At 34.0% G+C, this 20,144-nt stretch overlaps 1 protein-coding gene across 1 annotated transcript in view; it reads right to left on the reverse strand.

The window, feature by feature from the left end:
* LOC118183760 (cholecystokinin receptor-like) overlaps nucleotides 1-2,760 on the reverse strand; it is a 45,258-nt gene extending 42,498 nt beyond the window's left edge. Inside the window, exon 1 of the mRNA XM_035353366.2 lies at nucleotides 2,555-2,760. Within this exon, the coding sequence (XP_035209257.2) occupies nucleotides 2,555-2,630 (76 nt within the window). The 5' untranslated portion in view covers nucleotides 2,631-2,760. The remainder of the gene's footprint in view (nucleotides 1-2,554) is intronic.
* Between the last annotated feature and the right edge of the window lie 17,384 nt (nucleotides 2,761-20,144).

Genomic DNA, 20,144 nt, shown 5'->3' on the forward strand with positions numbered 1-20,144 from the left:
AGTTTAAGATAAATACTTTGAAAGGAATAGTATAATTTAATTTTCTGTTATGCTATTTCTATAGTATCAACATATCTAAATTCTTTTTCAGCTTAATGCAACCTATATTAAGGTTATTTCTATTATACGTAGATATGATACTTATTCATATCAAGCTGTAGAAGAGAATGCATTCTATAACAGCCATTCATTCGCAGAACTTCAAAACTTCTGTAATGCAGGCATGTTGCCAAAAAATGCACCTGCTATTCTCTAGCACTGTTGATGATGATGAGGCATGAAGCAAATAGCAAATTCAAAAACATTTATTGCTTTGCTTCTTTTTTGATCCCAGAACGCACGGAAGTAGCTATTCAATTGCAATTCCCAAAACTGGTAAAGATTGTTTACTGATATCTAAATATCGCAGTGTTATAACGTGGCAGCTCAAAATGAATTTAGATATGTTCATACTATAGAAATAGCATAACAGAAAATTACTAATGGTATTCGTTTCAAAGTATTTATCTTAAAAATATTATAAACACTTCTTAATTTTCTTTAATTAAAAATCAACTAAATTAAATATTATTCAACTGCCCAATGTGATGCAATTTTTAACAAAAAGAATTGATGGAGCAAACGTTTGATTATGTTCCTATAAATTGAACCAGTATTTACTCATGGTCAATAGTACTTAATAAAAAATAACCAGACTTTTGTATTGCAAAGCTTTCTATTGATTTGAACAGCAAATTAAATTTTGATTACAAGCAGTCAACCGAAAGTGATATTTTATTTAAAGGTCGTTGCTATTTAAAACATGGAACTGGTGGGAGATCATGTGCTGGCCACGTCAGACTTTTTTAACTTATAAAAGAAACCGATGCAAGTAGAGTAATTAAACGTGTTATCAATTGTTTCTTTACCTACTTTAAAAGGAACTTTCTGAATTTCAGGTAGAGTTTTCATACTCTCGCCTTGATTAAGTTGAGGTTTTCGTATCAACATTTTAGAAGTATCCTTCCAATGGTTATTCTAAATGTATTTAAAACAGTACTGGGTATTTGTTATATTGATCAAATAATAATTAATAACATTATTCATAAAAGTTATGAAAGGTTTTGTGCAAATGATAATTACAAAGGATAATTTGACTCTTGAACAACAAATAAGTATTAATATAATTTATAAAGTCGACAAATGTTTTTGAAGTTTCTGAGTTAATGCCTTTGCATTACAAAAATAAGTACAATAAACCAGACAAAAAAAGAAGGGGAAAGAAAAAATGGGAAAGGAGGACAATTTTATATCTTCTGGCTCAAACTGGCCAATTAACAATCCTTAAACTGCATTTTCAATATTTCAAAAACGCAACTTAGAATACATGCTAGATTTATATATGTAACACGAATGTTTTGATAACGAATCAAAGTTTTCTCAAAATAATATGCCGATTTATTTTTCATATTTCGAATCTACACCTCCAATTATGCAAAAATAAGAAATTTTATAAAAAATCTCACAGGTCATTTACGAGATATTTGTTTTTAAATCTTGGCCTTCATTTTAAAATTGAGACTGCAAACAATTTCGCTTGGCGAATTTCTAAACTACATTAAACGTGACATTTTTTTTTGTACCTTCAATGAACTACCTAGTGCTAAAAATCTTTCAGACTTTTAAAATTCGGCTTACTACAGTCCTGTATGTTAAACATACTCTACATAATTAATACGTGATTAAAGCATGTCAGTAGGAGAGAAAAAAAGTGTAAATACTCATGAAAAGTGTATTTTAAATACGCTCGGATAGCTATCATTCTTCAAAGTTTATTTTAGTTATATCTGAAATTTTGGTTCAGTAATAATTACCATCGTAGCTTTTATTTATATGTTATTTAAAATAATCCAAAACCATATGTAATAAAAGTCGACAGTGAATATATGTGTATATCACAATGATCATCTCCTCAAAAGACCACCTCTGATAGAGACTAGTAATTCAGGAAAAAATAATTAAAAATATTTTAAATCTAAAAATTTAAAAAAAGCCAAACTTGAAAACTTCGTCTTTTTGAAACATTTATAGAAAATATTTAAAATTAAGAATTAAAAAAAATCTAAATTTTATTTGGATTAGACGTAAATTTTAGGTTATAAAAGAAGAACGCAAGGAAATTCGATTATAAAAAGATGCTATTAATTATATACTAAATTAATTGACATTAACGAACGTAAATATTGAGTGCTAATTTTAAAAACTATTCATGCATTTTTTTAAATGCACTTTTTATCATTTTTGATGTAATTTGAAGAGTAGAATTGTAATATGGAAAAATTAGCATATTATTTCAGAAAAATCTCATTTTGTGTCAAAATGCATCTGTTAGAATTGTGCTATATAATTCTAATATATATCTAATTCATGCTTTTGTTATCATGGAAAACGCAAGTTTAATATCGTCGGTCGGTGGAATAAAACGGAAGATACAGAATTGTCCTGTTTTTTGGACTCATTGTACACAATTTACAATAGTATTAACTTTTTAACGACGAAATAAATTAAAAGTTACCTGGACTTCTGATTGGAATGAGCTGGCTTAGAAGCAAAGACGGTATCATTGTCAAGAGAGAGCCCAGCCATACCATTAGAATGACCTTGTAAGCATGTGAAATTGTTTGCCATTGACGAGAATGCAAGGGTCTGCAGATAGCGAAGTATCTCTCCAGCGAAATGGATACTAATGTCCACACACCAACTGATACTGATACACCTGTAAGATAAAGAATTTATCATAACCAACAAATTATGCAGAATTCTATGAATTGCTTACAGCATTTGCATACCAATGCAGAGCTTAAGAAAAATATTATCAGGAGAACTTAGCTCTCACTTATGTCAGAATAGAAAAAATAGAAGGAAACAATATGTTCTAATAGAAAATAGAAATTTTTATAATTAAAGGTTTTTAACTTTTGTCATAAGAATGTAGTTAATATTTTTGGATATTTGCTTAAACATGTAATTTAGAAAATAATACGGTTTGGTGAGCAGGTAGGTTATTTTACGATAACTAATTTCTAATGCAGTGTGCCCAAGACTTTCTTGTTTGACCTATATTGCCTTTCTGTCAAACATAGCTCAGATGCTATCCCGTAAATAAAAGTAACTTTTAGAACTATGGGTGACATTTCATAAATTATTAGATGGCTTAATGAACTCTTTCCTACTGAATGTCTTTTAAGTGAAATGACAGCTCGACAGCTAGCTGGTTAAAAATTGATGTTGAATGGGAAGAAACTATGAAAAGACTAAGACAGGACACAAAAGTGATAATTTGGCAAAGTACTGAAGCAAAGACTTATATGAAAAGAGTTATTTTTAACTGAACCAGCATGCGTAGCTGAATAGAAATATAGAGAAATAGTATGATTTTTAATATAGTAAATACTCAGAAAATTAGTTTTAAGGTGGGACGAAAGTTTTTAAATATTCACAGAGGAAATCCTGTATTTTTTTTAATGCATTCACTCTGCGAAAAATGTTCTGTTTATATTTTTCAGTCTTTAAAAACTCAAATATTATAAAATACGTATCAATTGAGGGGAAAAATAGCATTAAAATATTTTTTACTGACTGGTTACTGAAGAGTGAATAAAAGTAATTAGAGTGCTTTTGCACCTCCAAAAAATCGCACGGTGTGAAGAGACTATTGTGCATTTCCTTCTTTGCAGTGCCTAGTTTTTTTCCTATGGATAGGAACATGACAGTAAACTCATGTGAGGGTGACACAAATTGATTTCAATGAATTTCAAAAAATATTTGTTTTCATGTTGACATTATTTTTAGAAATTTCGTTGGAATAACATCATACAAATTTCCTATTGTAACAAAACTGTATAAATAAGTAATAAACGTAATCTGAATGACCAGTTTATTTATAAATGTTAACTGGATAACACTTCTGAACTATCTTTGTGTTTAGCGATTAATTAATGATATCCCTGAAACAACTGAATTTGTTTTCGTAGAAATAGGAAATAGGTAATAGCTATAAAACCATTGAATTAAAAATTTTACATATGTTTTGAAGAGAGGAGGGGAAAAATGTACGATTTTTTTCTTAGAAAATTCTCAGCCGCTGAAAAAATATTTTTTCTTATTAAAGTTTTAAAAATTCAGTTTTAAAATTGCGATACGCAATTAGTATAAACAAAATTTAAAAAAATCAGCAATAAAAATTGGTGGAAAATAAGTAAAACATGTACACTGGTTATCATAAATTAAGGAAAAATCACAAAAATAACGATATTTCCCTCAAAAATAAGCCAAACCGTGTAAAATTTGAATATTTTGCCAAGTAAGAGTAGCTGAGTAAAACTCCAATATGCAAATTAGTGGCGCTGCACTCGGAATACGCCATCTGCGAGGAGCATAAAAGTCCATGTTTGAGAGCAAGCTCACATATTTCACTGTGATAGTGACATCAGAAATTTGAGATAGCCGATTCGTAACAATGATCTCCAGTCATCATTTGCCTGCAGAACTACGACAGAAAGCCATTGGGAGACTAGAGGCAAGACAAAGTCAAACAGAAGTGGCCAGATGGCTAAATGGGAGTCCTTCTAATGGGATAATAATAGCCATCTTGTAAATGGGAGGCCAGATGGCTAAATGGTTCATAGACTTTGGAGGCAATTTCAAATCCCAGATTCGGCACCTAGGAGGTTCAGCTAAGGACGGCCAACTGTTACGACGAGCGCCGATGACCGATATTTGACATGCATGACATGTGCACTCATGTCCTGCATGTCATTTGACATGTGCACTCAGGAATAGAACCGCTACTCCGACTCTTCTTAGATCCTCCCTTGCTGCAGCCACCGGAAGGTTGTGTCAACGTCAACTGTGTGTAGAAGGCTTCACGAAGGTGGTCTGTTTGCGAGGCGAACAACCATTTGCATGCCGCTCAAGTCACGCCAGTGACGCCAGTGACCGTTTTCAGTGGGCACGACAACATGTCCACTGCACGTCTGAGCAATGGAGGGCTATTCTCTTTACGGATGAGTCCAGGTTTAGTCTAGAACGCAATAGTAGGCGTTATTTGATATGGAGAGAACCTGGAACCCGTTATCATCCGTCAAACATTCGTGAAAGAGATGCATACGGAAAAGGCAGTGTCTGTGTTTGGGGTGGCATCTCTTTGGGTGGACACACAGACCTCCATGTTTTTCCAAGGGGAACCGTGAATGCTCATGTTTATAGAGATGACATCCTTGATGCTTATGTGCGCCCATATGCCGGGCCAATAGGTGATGCTTTTCTGTTACAGGACGACAATGCAATACCACACAGGGCTCGCATCGTATATGATTATCTTCAACAGGAAATAATTATGCGCAGGGAGTAGGCAGCTCGATCTTCGGACTTAAATCCTATCGAGCACGTTTGGGATGCTTTAGGGAGACGTCTATCTGCTCTCAATCCGCCCCCTTAGACCCTTGCCGCGCTTACAACTGCTTTGCAAGAGCAATAGCTCTCGCTTCCTATGGAACTGATAGACCGCATAATTGAAAGCATCACACATCGCTGAGTGTGCTGTATTGCTTCTAGAGGCGATTATATTCCATATTGAAGGTACGTTTACTATAGCAAACTGACATTTTCGATTTGTTCATTTTAAACATGTGATAATTTCTATACTACCATAATTGTCTGTTAATTTCTTTTTATGTTATTTGATACCTTACTATGTGTTGTATATTGTGGGTAAGTTTCATAAAATTCTACATGTAACTTTTTCAGTAATCGTGATTTTTGTGATTTTTCCTTAATTTATGATAATCAGTGTAGTATTTTATAGGACTGATGGTCAAACAATACTTTCGTTTTCAGCTGTAAGTGTACTTTCGCCTTGAGTACGCTGATGGAAATTGAAATTCCACCACCAAGAAGGAGATGTGTTAGATAAACGAAATTCGGCAGTTGTGTTTGCATATCTGAAAGTTGACGTCTTTTCAAATTTCGCGCTAGACGAATAAGTGTGGCGACAGTAGCGCCGCTATGAACAAGCAAATCACGTTAAATTTATATATGCAATGATCTTCGGGTGCTTTATCTCCCGGATTGGGCGTTGTGAGCTAGATTTGAGTCAAGAATACTTTTGAGGAAACGAGGAAGGCAACATCAGCAGCTTACTGACTCTGAATGAGGTCGTGTAATAGGGCTACGAGAAGGTAGATTTTCTTCACGATATTCCGGAAAGATTTGGCAGGGATGTATCCACTCTGCAGCAGTGGTCACAGATAGGTACTATCTCAACAAGTCAGAGTTCGGCCGCGTACCTGCCGCCACTCAAAGGCTTCCTTATTCGTCCAATGGCTGTGATGCATTACACTTCATCTGCAAGAGATATTCGAGTTCTTGTTTTCGCATCAGAGTGACACAGCGAATTGTAACAAATCGATTACTTGAAGGACAGCTCCGAGCCAGGCGCCCTGTAGCAGTCCTACCTCTAATTCCAAATCACCTCCATCTGTAACTTCGGTGGTGTCAAGCTAGAGCACATTAGAGGACCGGAGTGGAGATTTGTTGTGTTCGCAGATTGACAGCCGCTTTTGTCTTGGTGCCAGTATTGGCCGTATGTTGGTTAGAAGAAGGCCAGGTGAGCGCTTGGAACCAAGCTGTCTGCGTCGTAGACCCCCTACAGGAAGAGTTACGTCTTCCTGTAGGGTCTGGAAGGTAGTAGAGGAAGAAGGACCTGTAGGGTCCGACAATACGGTCTGGAAAGCAATTTTCTTTGACAGCAGAAGCACACTTGTCAGTATCCCATACACCTTGAAAGCAAAATTTTACGTCAGACTGGTGATTGCACCCACTGGGTAGCCAGTCCTGCGTGATAAACCAAAGGACATTTTCCAACAGGATAACGCTCGTCCCCATATCGCTGCTATTGCTGCATATACTCTATAGAGTGTCAACATGTTGCCTTGGCCTGCGAGATCATCCGATCTTTTCCCATTGAGCAGTAATGGCACATGATTGGACGAAAAATACCGTGTCATCCACAATTAGAACGGATCTTTTCAGATTTGATGGACCAAGTGCAACAGGCATGGAATTTCATCCCACAAAGTGACATACGGCACCCGTACTACACTAAGCAAGAACGGTTGTATGCTTTCATGCAGCATAGGCGACTACAGCAGTCATTAATGTACTGCACTTTCACATTTGAACTGACGCAGTAGGACAAGTGAAAATTACTCTATTTAATTATTCAGTTTTACTTAGTACTAAGTACAAAGTTTGCCGGAAAATGGTCTTCAATCGTTGCTTCGAGCGAGGAAGACATTCTTTAATTTAATTATTTTATTAATCATCAGAATATTTTAAGTTTAAAAATAAAAACGAGATGCTAATTTTGAGTCTGAGAGATTGAGTTTAGGACATTCTGGAGTAATTAAGTAAGGCAACTTCATTACTTTTTAAAATAAAGAATTTTAATAAATATAAATAATTTGAAATTGTTTTAAGGAAATTCAAGTAAAGTAATTATAAATGTAAAAGGTTATAAGGCATTTCTCCCGCCTTCTTAGCATGCCTTCATGGTCAGCACACTCAGCGCGTATTCGAGAGGTCCGAGGTTCGAGTCCCGGCGAGGGCATTGCTCATTTTTCCTGTCTTCTTCTTCAAAATACCCAATGTTTTATGAAATATGTGTTAAAACAAAAGTATTTTTATGCATGCTTGTAAAACGGAAATAATGTGTAGGTACTACGAAAGAGTCAAACTGATAGTAGTATTTAAATTGTAGAGACATTAGGATTTTTTTGGAAGCAGGCAAGATGAAAGTTTAGTAATCGCCTTCGCCGCGAATCGAACCACGGGACCTCTGGAATACCGGCCCAGTGTGCAGAACCACTACATCACGAAGGCACGCTAGGAAGGCGGGAGAAATACCTTATATACTCCCTCTTTTAAAGGGCGACTGGGCTTTTTAGGGGACCCAATCGACAAATCCTGGGTGAATAGAATCATCATCCAACACCCGTTTAGTTCGGGCGCCACTGTAGAGACAGGATTTTTTTTGGAAGTAGGCAAAATGAAAACTAACAATCGCCTTCGCCGGGAATCGAACCATGGACCTCTGGAATACCGGTCCAGTGTGCAGAACCACTACACCACGAAGGCACGCTATGAGGGCGAGAAAAATACCTTATAAAGTTAAAAGTAAAAACTAGCTTGAGGATACATGAAATTTAAAGTTAGGCTCCCCACTCAATACCAAGTTAATTTTTCGCTTGAAACTGGCTTGAGGATGCATGAAATTAAAAGTTATGCTCTCCATCCAATACTAAGTTGATTTTTCATTTTAATTAGCACTTTAAGGCTGAGAATTGAATGCAGGGTGTATTTTTGAGGTTTGGTACGTCAAAATGTAGGCTGTTCGGTTACGCGGCATTGTTGAAAACACTTTACATGAACACACGCTCTCATTTCAGTACACCTTGCTGGAGAGCACTGGGGAGATTTATAAATTGGAAAGAATGTGATGAATAAAAGCCATCTCCCCATGTCATATTAAGTGAAAACAAACCTGTTTGTGTAAAACCTTTGAAAGTTAATTGAATATATTAAAAGTATTAGAATTGTCTAGAGCAGTGGTGCGCAAACTAGGGGTCGCCAGAAGTTTTTTGGGGGTCGCCAAATTTTTATGAAATGCATTATGCCTGCATGCTGCATACCATACAGTGTATATATAAAGAGTGAAGCGCCGTCACTCACTGTTTAATTTCAATTTCATGCTGTCCGCTCTTTCTTTGACCGTAATGTGTAATGTATGTAAAGTGTGAAGACGCAAGTTTTTCACTCCGGTAGATAGCGCCCTCTTCGCGGTAATTCGCCATTTTTACTGAAAAGCGCCTATTTGACTAGACGTTAACCGCAGGGAAAGAGGCAAAATTCGCTTCCGTGATCAGCCAATCAGATGGCGAGGTACGCGGTGTATCTGATAGTCAGAGTGACGACGTGAAGTGTTCGCATGAAGTTGTAGCATGTAGCATGTAGCAGTTGGCCAGCAATTGTTTTAGTTTATCCTCGAGTTTTATCATGTAACGTTGTGTAATTATGATTTTTAATATTTTTATCGGGCTTTGCTACTCTTTGTTATCAGGTATGTACTTATCATTACAGAAAGATGTCTGTTAATTTTATTGAATTTCTCGAAAAAAAATGTTAAAATTTTATATTTTATTTGTTTTAGTTTAAATAATTTAACCCCTATCTTCATAATGGATTAAATGGGTAATACGTACACCAGGTACATCTTCAGCTAACAAATGAACAAATACTGATGAGGAGTCGCAAAATACTGAACTAAATGCCCGATCTAAAAAAATAATAAAATATACAATGAGGAACTTATTAAGTATGGTTTTACATTTTGTGTTGTTGATGATAAAGAACTCCCGATATGTGTCATTTGCAACGAAAAATTAGCAAATGAGAGCATGAAACCACCTAAATTAAAAAGACACCTGGAAACTAAACATAAAGAACTTCAAAATAAACATGCCGATTTTTTTCAAAGACGAGCTGAAAATCTGAAAATTCAAGTGCACATTTAAAGAAATTTACAACAATACCTCATAAAGCATTACGAGCTTCTTTAGAAGTTTCTTATCTAATAGGAAAAACAATGAAACCCCATACAATTGGAGAATCCCTTATCCTTCCTGCAGCAACTATGATGACATTAATTATGCATGACGATAAATATAGAAATGAACTAAAAACAATACCATTATCAAGAAATACCGTGTCTCGAAGGATTTACGAAATGTCACGAAATATCGAGTCAGAAGTCATAAAACGCATACAAAATTCATCTGCATTTGCTTTACAACTGGACGAGACTACCGATATTACTAAAATTTCACAACTAATTATTTACGTTAGGTTTATTTTTAATGAAGATATAGCATAAACGTTTTTATGTTGCAAAAGTTTGGAAAGAAAAACAACTGGAGAAAAAATATTCGAAGTAATAAATTAATATTTTGAAACAAAGTCCCTTACCTGGGCAAACTGTGTTGCGGTTTGAACCTGTGCTGCAGCATTAACAGGTTCGAATAAAGGGCTCAGAGGCTTCATTCAGAAGGTGGCGCCTCATATGGTATTTAATCACTGTGTGATTCATAGGCAAGCTCTTGTTGCAAAAGATATGGATGAAGAGTTGCACAACATATTACAAGACGCTGTTAGTTCAATTAACTACATTAAATGCAACAGCCACAACAGCCGTCTCTTTTCAATACATTGCAATGAGATGGGCTCAACGTATGAGAGATTACTGTTACACACCGAGTTCAGATGGCTTTCGCGTGCGAAAATACTACGACGGATATTTGATTTGAGAAATGAAGTGTACATGTTTTTAATCGAAAAGAAACATAGATTGGCAAGTTATGATATCAATGAAGTTTGGCTAGGGAAGCTGAGCTATTTAGTTGATATTTTCGAAAAACTTAACGACTTAAATTTGAGCTTGCAGAGTGAAACTTCAACTATCATAAATTCAGCCAGTAAAATTCAAGCTTTTAAGAATAAGCTTAGTCTCTGGCAAACTGAACTGAATAAAAACAACATCGACATGTTCCCTTGCTTTAACGATTTTATCAAGGAAAATAATATAAATATATTTACATTTGAAAACATCATTTCCAATCACATTGAAAAGTTAAAGGACAATTTTTCGAGGATTTTCCTAAAAACGATTTTGTTGGACTCGTGATCCATTTTCCTTTAACATACGCAGTTCAACTCTTCAAATTAGTGAGAAAGAGCAATTGATAGATCTAATTAGTGATTATAATCTTCGAAATCCATTTAAGACTCAGCCTTGCCAAAAATTTTGGCTATCTGTGGAAAAACAATATCCCGTTTTATGCAAGAATGCCATCAGAGTGTTAATAGAATTTGCATCAACGTATTTATGTGAAACTGGATTTAGCAAACTAGTTTCAATAAAAACTAAATACCGCTCGCGTTTAAACCCTGAAGATGATATGCGAATTGCAATTAGCAACATACATCCAAACATCGATGAGATAATTAGAAACTTGCAGCCACGTACATCTCATTAAAGGGTACTGATTTTTGTGTTATACAAAAAATATTTTCTTAAAATTATAAATAAAATTAATATGAGTCAGATATGATGATGTTTTTATTCGATGAAACGAAAGAAATGCGCAAAATATACATCGTATTTGTGAACATTTATCTCTAGGGGTCGCCAAAAATTTTCTCTCTACAAAAGAGGTCGCAGTCGAAAAAAGTTTGCGCACCACTGGTCTAGAGCAGTGGTGCGCAAACTAGGGGTCGCGACCCCTGTGGGGGTCGCGATAATTTTTTTGGGGTTCGCCAAATTTTTATGAAATGCATTATGCCTGCATGCTGCATACCATACAGTCTACATATAAAGAATGAAGCGCCGTCACTCACTGTTTAATTACAATTTCATGCTGTCCGCTATTTCTTTGACCGTAATGCGTAATGTATGTAAAGTGTGAAGACGCAAGTTTTTCACTCCGGTAGATAGCGCCCTCTTCGCGGTAATTCGCCAGTTTTACTGAAAAGCATCTATTTGACTAGACCTTAACCGCAGGGAAAGGGGAAAAATTCGCTTCCGTGATCAGCCAATCAGATGGCGAGGTACGCGATGTATATGATAGTCAGAGTAAAGACGTGAAGTGTTCGCATGAAGTTGTAGCATGTAGCAGTTGGCCTGCAATTGTTTTAGTTGATCCTCGAGTTTTATCATGTGACGTTGTGTAATTATGTTTTTTATATTTTTATCGGGCTTTGCTATTCTTTGTTATCAGGTATGTACTATCATTAAAGAAAGATGTCTGTTAATTTTATTGAATTTCTCGAAAAAAAATGATAAAATTTTATATTTTATTTGTTTTAGTTTAAATAATTTAACCCCTATCTTCATAATGGATTAAATGGGTAATACGTACACCAGGTACATCTTCAGCTAACAAATGAACAAATACTGATGAGGAGTCGCAAAATACTGAACTAAATGCCCGATCTAAAAAAATAATAAAATACAATGAGGAATTTATTGTGGTTTTACATTTTGTGTTTTTGATGATGAAGAACGCCCGATATGTGTCATTTGCAACGAAAAATTAGCAAATGAGAGCATGAAACCAGCTAAATTAAAAAGGCACCTGGAAACTAAACATAAAGAACTTCAAAATAAACATGCCGATTTTTTTCAAAGACGAGTTGAAAATCTGAAAATTCAAAGTGCACATTTAAAGAAATTTACAACAATATCTCAGAAAGCATTACGAGCTTCTTTAGAAGTTTCTTATCTAATAGGAAAAACAATGAAACCCCATACCATTGGAGAATCCTTTATCCTTCCTGCAGCAATTAAGATGACATCAATTATGCATGGCGATAAATATGGAAATGAACTAAAAACAATACCATTATCAAGAGATACCATGTCTCGGCGGATTTCCGAAATGTCACGAAATATCGAGTTAGAAGTCATAAAGCGTATACAAAATTCATCTGTATTTGCTTTACAACTGGACGAGACTACCGATATTACTAAAATGCCACAACTAATTATTTACGTTAGGTTTATTTTTAATGAAGATATAATAGAAACGTTTTTATGTTGCAAACGTTTGGAAGGAAAAACAACTGGAGAAAATATATTCGGAGTAATAAATGAATATTTTGAAACACAGTCCCTTACCTGGGCAAACTGTGTTGCGGTTTGTACTGATGGTGCTGCAGCATTAACAGGTTCGAATAAAGGGCTCAGAGGCTTCATTCAGAAGGTGGCGCCTCATATGGTATTTAATCACTGTGTGATTCATAGGCAAGCTCTTGTTGCAAAAGATATGGATGAAGAGTTGCACAACATATTACAAGACGCTGTTAGTTCAATTAACTACATTAAATGCAACAGCCACAACAGCCGTCTCTTTTCAATACTTTGCAATGAGATGGGCTCAATGTATGAGAGATTACTGTTACACACCGAGTTCAGATGGCTTTCACGTGCGAAAATACTACGACGGATATTTGATTTGAGAAATGAAGTGTACATGTTTTTAATCGAAAAGAAACATAGATTGGCAAGTTATTATATCAATGAAGTTTGGCTAGGGAAGCTGAGCTATTTAGTTGATATTTTCGAAAAACTTAACGACTTAAATTTGAGCTTGCAGAGTGAAACTTCAACTATCATAAATTCAGCCAGTAAAATTCAAGCTTTTAAGAATAAGCTTAGTCTCTGGCAAACTGAACTGAATAAAAACAACATCGACATGTTCCCTTGCTTTAACGATTTTATCAAGGAAAATAATATAAATATATTTACATTTGAAAACATCATTTCCAATCACATTGAAAAGTTAAAGGACAATTTTTCGAGGATTTTCCTAAAAACGATTTTGTTGGACTCGTGATCCATTTTCCTTTAACATACGCAGTTCAACTCTTCAAATTAGTGAGAAAGAGCAATTGATAGATCTAATTAGTGATTATAATCTTCGAAATCCATTTAAGACTCAGCCTTGCCAAAAATTTTGGCTATCCATGGAAAAACAATATCCCGTTTTATGCAAGAATGCCATCAGAGTGTTAATAGAATTTGCATCAACGTATTTATGTGAAACTGGATTTAACAAACTAGTTTCAATAAAAACTAAATACCGCTTGCGTAAACCCAGAAGATGATGCGAATTGCAATTAGCAACATACATCCAAACATCGATGAGATAATTAGAAACTTGCAGCCACATACATCTCATTAAAGGGCAATTTACTGATTTTTGTGTTATACAAAAAGTATTTTCTGAAAATTATAAATAAAATTGATATGATGATGTTTTTATTCGATGAAATGAAAGAAATGCGCAAAATATACATCGTATTTGTGAACATTTATCTCTAGGGGTCGCCAAAAATTTTCTCTCTACAAAAGGGGTCGCAGTCGAAAAAAGTTTGCCCACCACTGGTCTAGAGAACTAGAAGGAGATAAGATGAAAAGCACTAACTAGATGCTGCGTATGTAATGCAAGTGCTACGATATTTCATCTGTGAAAATTAGTTTTAAGAAATTTTAAGACTTAAAATTTGTGAGGGTTGACTCATTGTTAGGGTTGGAATTTTATTATCGTTATCATGGTGATCAAAGTCCTTTTATTGACGATAATTAAATTCTGTCTTGGAATGATATAAGGGTTAATGATATAAGGGTTAATGATATAAGTTATTTTTACTAATAATTATTTTTATTTGTTAGTTTTTTCTATCACTCTTTGTTTCCTATGCGTTCCGTTGCCAGGTTGTAAATGAGTTAGGGTGAACAAGAGTGTATTTAAGCTGCAGTAGCGGAAAGGTTAGTCAAAGCGTGTTTGCGCCATTGAGTGAGGCATTTGTTATTCTGCTAGCTGTTTGAATTTTGAATCGTTTCTTCGCATTATTCCGACGAAATTAGTATGGCCGGTTTAAGTTTTTGAGGCAACCTGCTTGTTAAAATTAACTTGTGTTGAGCTACTAGCTTAGTTTATCATTATTTTTGTTTCATTACCACAAGTGGATGGTGGATTTTGTAAGCACGTCAGACCGTGCCATCTGTAAATAAATGAGTTCAATAAAAACACCCTTCCTCCGTTTTTATTCGCTTTTTCACGCTTCCTCTTTTTACACCCTTCCTCTGTTTTATTCATCTTCTAGTCTTAGCGATAAGTTGCTACACAGACTTTCAAGTAGGTCTAGTAGCAGTTTATGTTAGCAAAGAAGACTAGATCTTAAAATCTTGGAATTTAGGATTTCACAAGTTACGATTCCTTTTCGATATTATTAAGTACGTTAATTTTGACGAAAATCTTAAAACCATATTGGTGATTTCCCTTTGTATCAATCTCCATTTTTTATTTCAATTAATTTTTTTAAATTTAGGTTGTTATTTTTCAGTCAGTTTTTTCATATACTCTGTTTTCATAAACTATATCATATATAGTTGCTTTTTCATGTTTGGATTGTTAACATTGCTGTACTAATTCCTTTAAGATAGCGATTGTTTTTGCTTTTCAGTTAATATTCCATTTTGTTTGTTGACCTTATTTCATCAGATTCCAGTTACTAATAAAAAGGGTATTTTAATTTTAAATTTGTCTGTGTTGTTATTTAGAAATCTGGTGTTTGCTTGATTTTTTAAGTTCTTTCGATGGCTTTATTTTCAGCAATATTATAATCAGGAGAATGAATTTCAGATATATGGCACATGGTCTACAAACTGACTCGTTATCGCATTAGAATTTGAAGGAAAAAATCGTAGAGCAATGAAATCGCCAATTTTAATATTAAGGTGCATAACTTTGATTTGCACGCTTTTTGCAATATTTTACCTTTTATTACTATTATTTTTATGGCGTTGTCCCATTTCTTAATAATACGGAGGAATCGGTGATCCTTGAGTTTAAAAAAGTGTAAATCGCCCTTTACACAAAAGAGAGTCAACTCAATTACAAATTTTACAATCGTTTTGGTATTCATTTCTGAAATTATATATATCATTGTTTTTTAAGTATATATTATCTTTTTTTCAAAGTTGTATAGGTTTTTCAAAGTTTCAAAGTTGTATAAAAGCGGAAAATTACTGATCCATAGAATTTTAGGTTAAATTTTTGTACAGCATTTTGAAAAGGGAAAAAAAATACAAAAATGACATCTTAGAATTTTGTGGTTACTATGAGACAATTATTACAATTATGAACAGACACTCATACCCTAGCTTCTAAAACTTTAACTCAGTTTTCTTTATAGTGTATTATTATAAAATCGTTTTCACTTTAAAATGAATCAAATAGCGTTTGAAATAAAACAAATTATAGGACAAGCATGATGGAACCCTCTGTAAGACAACCATTATTTTCAAACATAAGATTTTGTTTCTACTTTAAAAATGTGCTTCATTAAAACAATTTTTGTGCTCTCATTTCTTATACATACGCGTCTTCTGGAGGGCGGAATTCGAATTCCGGCGAGAGCATTGCTCATTTTCCCCGTCTGCAGCATAAAAAATCTTAATAACTCTACACTGACGCCCGAACTAAGAAGGTAGTGGACGTCGTCACCACTAAGATTTAGAGATTGGGTACTCTCATCCCCAGTCGCGCTTTAAATGGGGGAGTATGTAAGGTATTTTCTCCTTCGTTTCCGCATGTATTCGTTGTGTAACTGAAAGCACATTCAACGCGTATTCGGAAGGTTCGTAGTTCGATTTCAGGCGAAGGCATTTCTCATTTATCACGTCTCCATCAAAAACCCTAATGACTCTAACAACTTCAAGTTAAGCATTTTGACAGGTAGTGTTAAATTGTTACACATTACTCATAATTCACCTTTTAGTTAACAAAAAAGCTATAATCTAATTTACGCTTTAGAATCCTATTCATAGGTCACCAAAGTATTATCCAAAGCATATAAGGTATTTTCTGTCTCCTTACTGCACACCTTCGTGTTGTAACGGTAGAACACTCGGCACGTATTTGAGAGGTCAGAGTTCGAGTCCCGGCGATGGCATTGCTTAGTTTTTCACGCCTTATGTGGCATGAAATAATGATATACAGTGGCATGAAATAATGATACATAATAATTCTACAGTGGCGCCCGAACTGATAGGTGGTGGGTGATTATTCTTCACCACCAGGATTTGCGATTCCCAGTCGCCCTTTAAAAGGGGGAAGTATATAATGTATTTTCTCCCTCCTTTAGCATGCTTTCGTGGGGCAACGGTAGCACACTCGACTCGTTTTCGAAAGGTCCAGGTTCGAGTCCCGGCGATGACATTGCTCATTTTTCATGACTTTTGCTTCAAAATAACCAGATGTCTCTACAAGCAGACAATGAAACACACGAAAACACCAATGACTAGCGTTGAAAAGTGAATGTGCAGGCGCTCAAGGGGTACTTTTCAGAATTGGCAGTTACCAACATTTATTTAAGCCCAAATAATTTATTAATTTTCATTATGAAGAATTTTAATATATACATTACAATAACATATACACATTATGTGATATATTAAAGAAATGAAGTAGCAAAAAGACGCTGAAGGAAATGATAGAATTTCACAAAATCCGCAAAATCTCATAAATTTTAGCAGCATAAGTTTGTTAAAAATAGCAAGTTTGAGAAAGAGCGAAAACGGAAGAAAGATGGAGAGAGCTAGGAGTCGGCGGCGAGAAGATAAGGCGTAACCCCAAAATATTCACTATCCCCCCCAAAAGAAAAACCGAACCCCTTGATTAAACGAAAGGAAATGATTTTATTAAAGTAACATGGCAGAAGAATATATAAACTGAAAAATTGTTCAAAAATAAGAAATATTTCATTTTAAACCTTTAATTTTGCTTGTAGCAAAAGGCATTGCATAGCAAGATAATATTAAAGAAACCCCACAAACAACCTTTGCTTAACAAAACATTCTTGGAGAAATACTTCCTCAAAAAAAAATTACATGCTTGGTTAATCCAACTTCATGTTTCTTTCCATGAAGCAGAAGTAGCATCTCTGCCTAAAAGAAGGGTTTTATTGGCTCAAACAAAAATCAAGAGAGCTTGGTATTGTGTTTTGTTTTGTGGAAATCTTTTGCTGAAAGTTTTATGACTAAAATTGATAACAGCAAGTATTTTCTGTGTACAAAACGTCCAATTTGAAGTAAAAAATTAGGGTATTTTCTTTCTTTGGAGAAGGGAGAATTATTTTTTAGATTTTCGAATAACTTTCATCTCAAAATACGTGCAGAAAGAAGAGTGAGACAGATAGAAGAGTGATAATATCGAAAAACTGAGAAAATGCTTGCAAGATCTAAGATTTCCTTTCTATTCTATGAATATTTGAGTTTTCTTTTTGCCACTGCAATTACAGTTGGTAAAAAGGAAACAGTTATAGGAAAGGAGCTAGAAAAATATCACTGGAATCTTGTTTAAAATGAAAATAATCTGACTAAATTGCTTGGAGTCTTGCATGGAATGCTTTTACTTTTTTCTCTTATAAGAAATTTTTTGAACAACGCTTATTTTTGTATGAAGGTAACTGAGTCTGACTTTAGAGACCAGAAACAAATATACATTTTCAAGCGCGCAAATGGTTAAAATATGCAAATATTTTCGAAGCATTTTTTGAGGAAGCATTTAAATTTAAAGCTCGTGCATCTGGTTTGGTATGAAAATTTTATCCTTCGGTACATCTGAAGATTTTTAAAGTTTATCAAATATTGATTTCGGTAGTGTACTTGCCATAGTTTATTAATGGTGTTTGTCTCAGCGATGAACGTAGATTCAAACACAATATATATATTTGAAATTCACCACTTCTTATTTTCCATTTGACACAGGTTTTTATAAATTGCCGCACCATTTTTTTAGTTAATTAAGTTAGAAAAAAGTTCAGCGCATATTTTGCTATTAGTTTGCTTTCTTCATCTAAATTACACCCAAATCTCAGAAGCATGTTTTAGAAATTGATGCATAATTCTTCCTATCTTTAACTATGCACAAAAAGTGCACAGATGCAGAAACTTTCTTTGTATGAAATGTGTACTTCCAGAAAATTTAGGAAAAAAAAAGTACACTTAGAAATAAATAGATAAATCTAGAGAATCTAAGATGAAAAAATAAAGCATTTTTCAGAAAATATATGGTCATGCTTTTTGATTAAGCGTAACTTAACATTTCATTAAGCTTTAATATATAAATTTTTATATTTCAGCTATCCAGTTCTCTAAAGCAGGTCAAAAGACTATTTCTGACTACTACTAAAATACTATAAGAAAAGGCCTGATTTCTCAAATGAGTTTCCACATAGGGAAAACGTATGGCTGAATAAACATAACTTTTGCAGAAACATTTTACCGTCTAGACATTGATCTAGGTTGCTTTTTTCATTCTTCCTTGTCAACGAAATAAACATTACTTACGCTGACATTCTTATTCAAGACTAAAACTGGAAATCGGTGTAACAAACCGACATATTTTGAAAGAGCTGAACATCACAGAAAATGTTAGATTATACGTTCGTAACAGTGGTGTTAAATTTCAAATAAAATATGATAATATAAAACATAATATTTGAATATTGTAACCTAGCATTTAAATAAAGTTTCGAGAAAACATTAGCTAATATATTAAAAAAAAAAAAACTCATTTCGTTTCGAAATCGGTGTAACAAACCGACATATTTTGAAAGAGCTGAACATCACAGAAAATGTTAGATTATACGTTCGTAACAGTGGTGTTAAATTTCAAATAAAATATGATAATATAAAACATAACATTTGAATATTGTAACCTAGCATTTAAATAAAGTTTCGAGAAAACATTAGCTAATATATTAAAAAAAAAAAAAAAAAAAAAAAAAAAAAAAACTCATTTCGTCGTGCATTCTCTTGTTGCGTAAATGTATAGGCTGTCCACCTACCAACAGAAGATCTGTGGTTTGAATCCCGAAAACCCCAGAAGACTATAAATAGCTATAAATATACTACCTTAGCTATTGCTTGAAATGTCAGGTACATGAATTGCGTACACATACTTTTACCTTTTTTTGGGGGAAAATAAATGGGCCGATCATATTAATCTGTGATAAGAGGTCAGTTTCAGTTGCACAGTTTGTTAATAAGTTTGTGAATATGCAATAAAGTACAAATACATTAATTTTTTGCTGTGGTTATCACTAAATGGTTTGATTAGTAATGAACCTTTCCGTGTGTATTTAGTGAAGTGATGGCGATAATTCGCTTGCATTCTGTCCGACACCACTAAATGCAGTAACAGATTATTAAACAGGAAATTTAAGAGCTAGACTACATATATAGTAGTTTGTAGATAGTTTTACTTCTATATAGTTATTATATTTTACTCTTGTTGTGAATATGTAGTGAATAACTAGGTGCAATTGTCCTTATAGGTAATTTTTTTTTTTTTTTTTTTAGAAATAATAACATTATTTATGCCGGGTATCAAAACAGCTAGCTTTAAAAATGTGAATTTTTTTATTTATTTCTTATTTTTTCTGATTTTTTTTTTTAAAATGAAATATACCCTATTTGTCTT

The sequence above is a fragment of the Stegodyphus dumicola genome, chromosome X1, assembly GCF_044657685.1.
Source record: "Stegodyphus dumicola isolate Sdum_Otavi_A_Nest chromosome X1, ASM4465768v1".
NCBI classification, from domain to species: Eukaryota; Metazoa; Arthropoda; class Arachnida; order Araneae; family Eresidae; genus Stegodyphus; species Stegodyphus dumicola.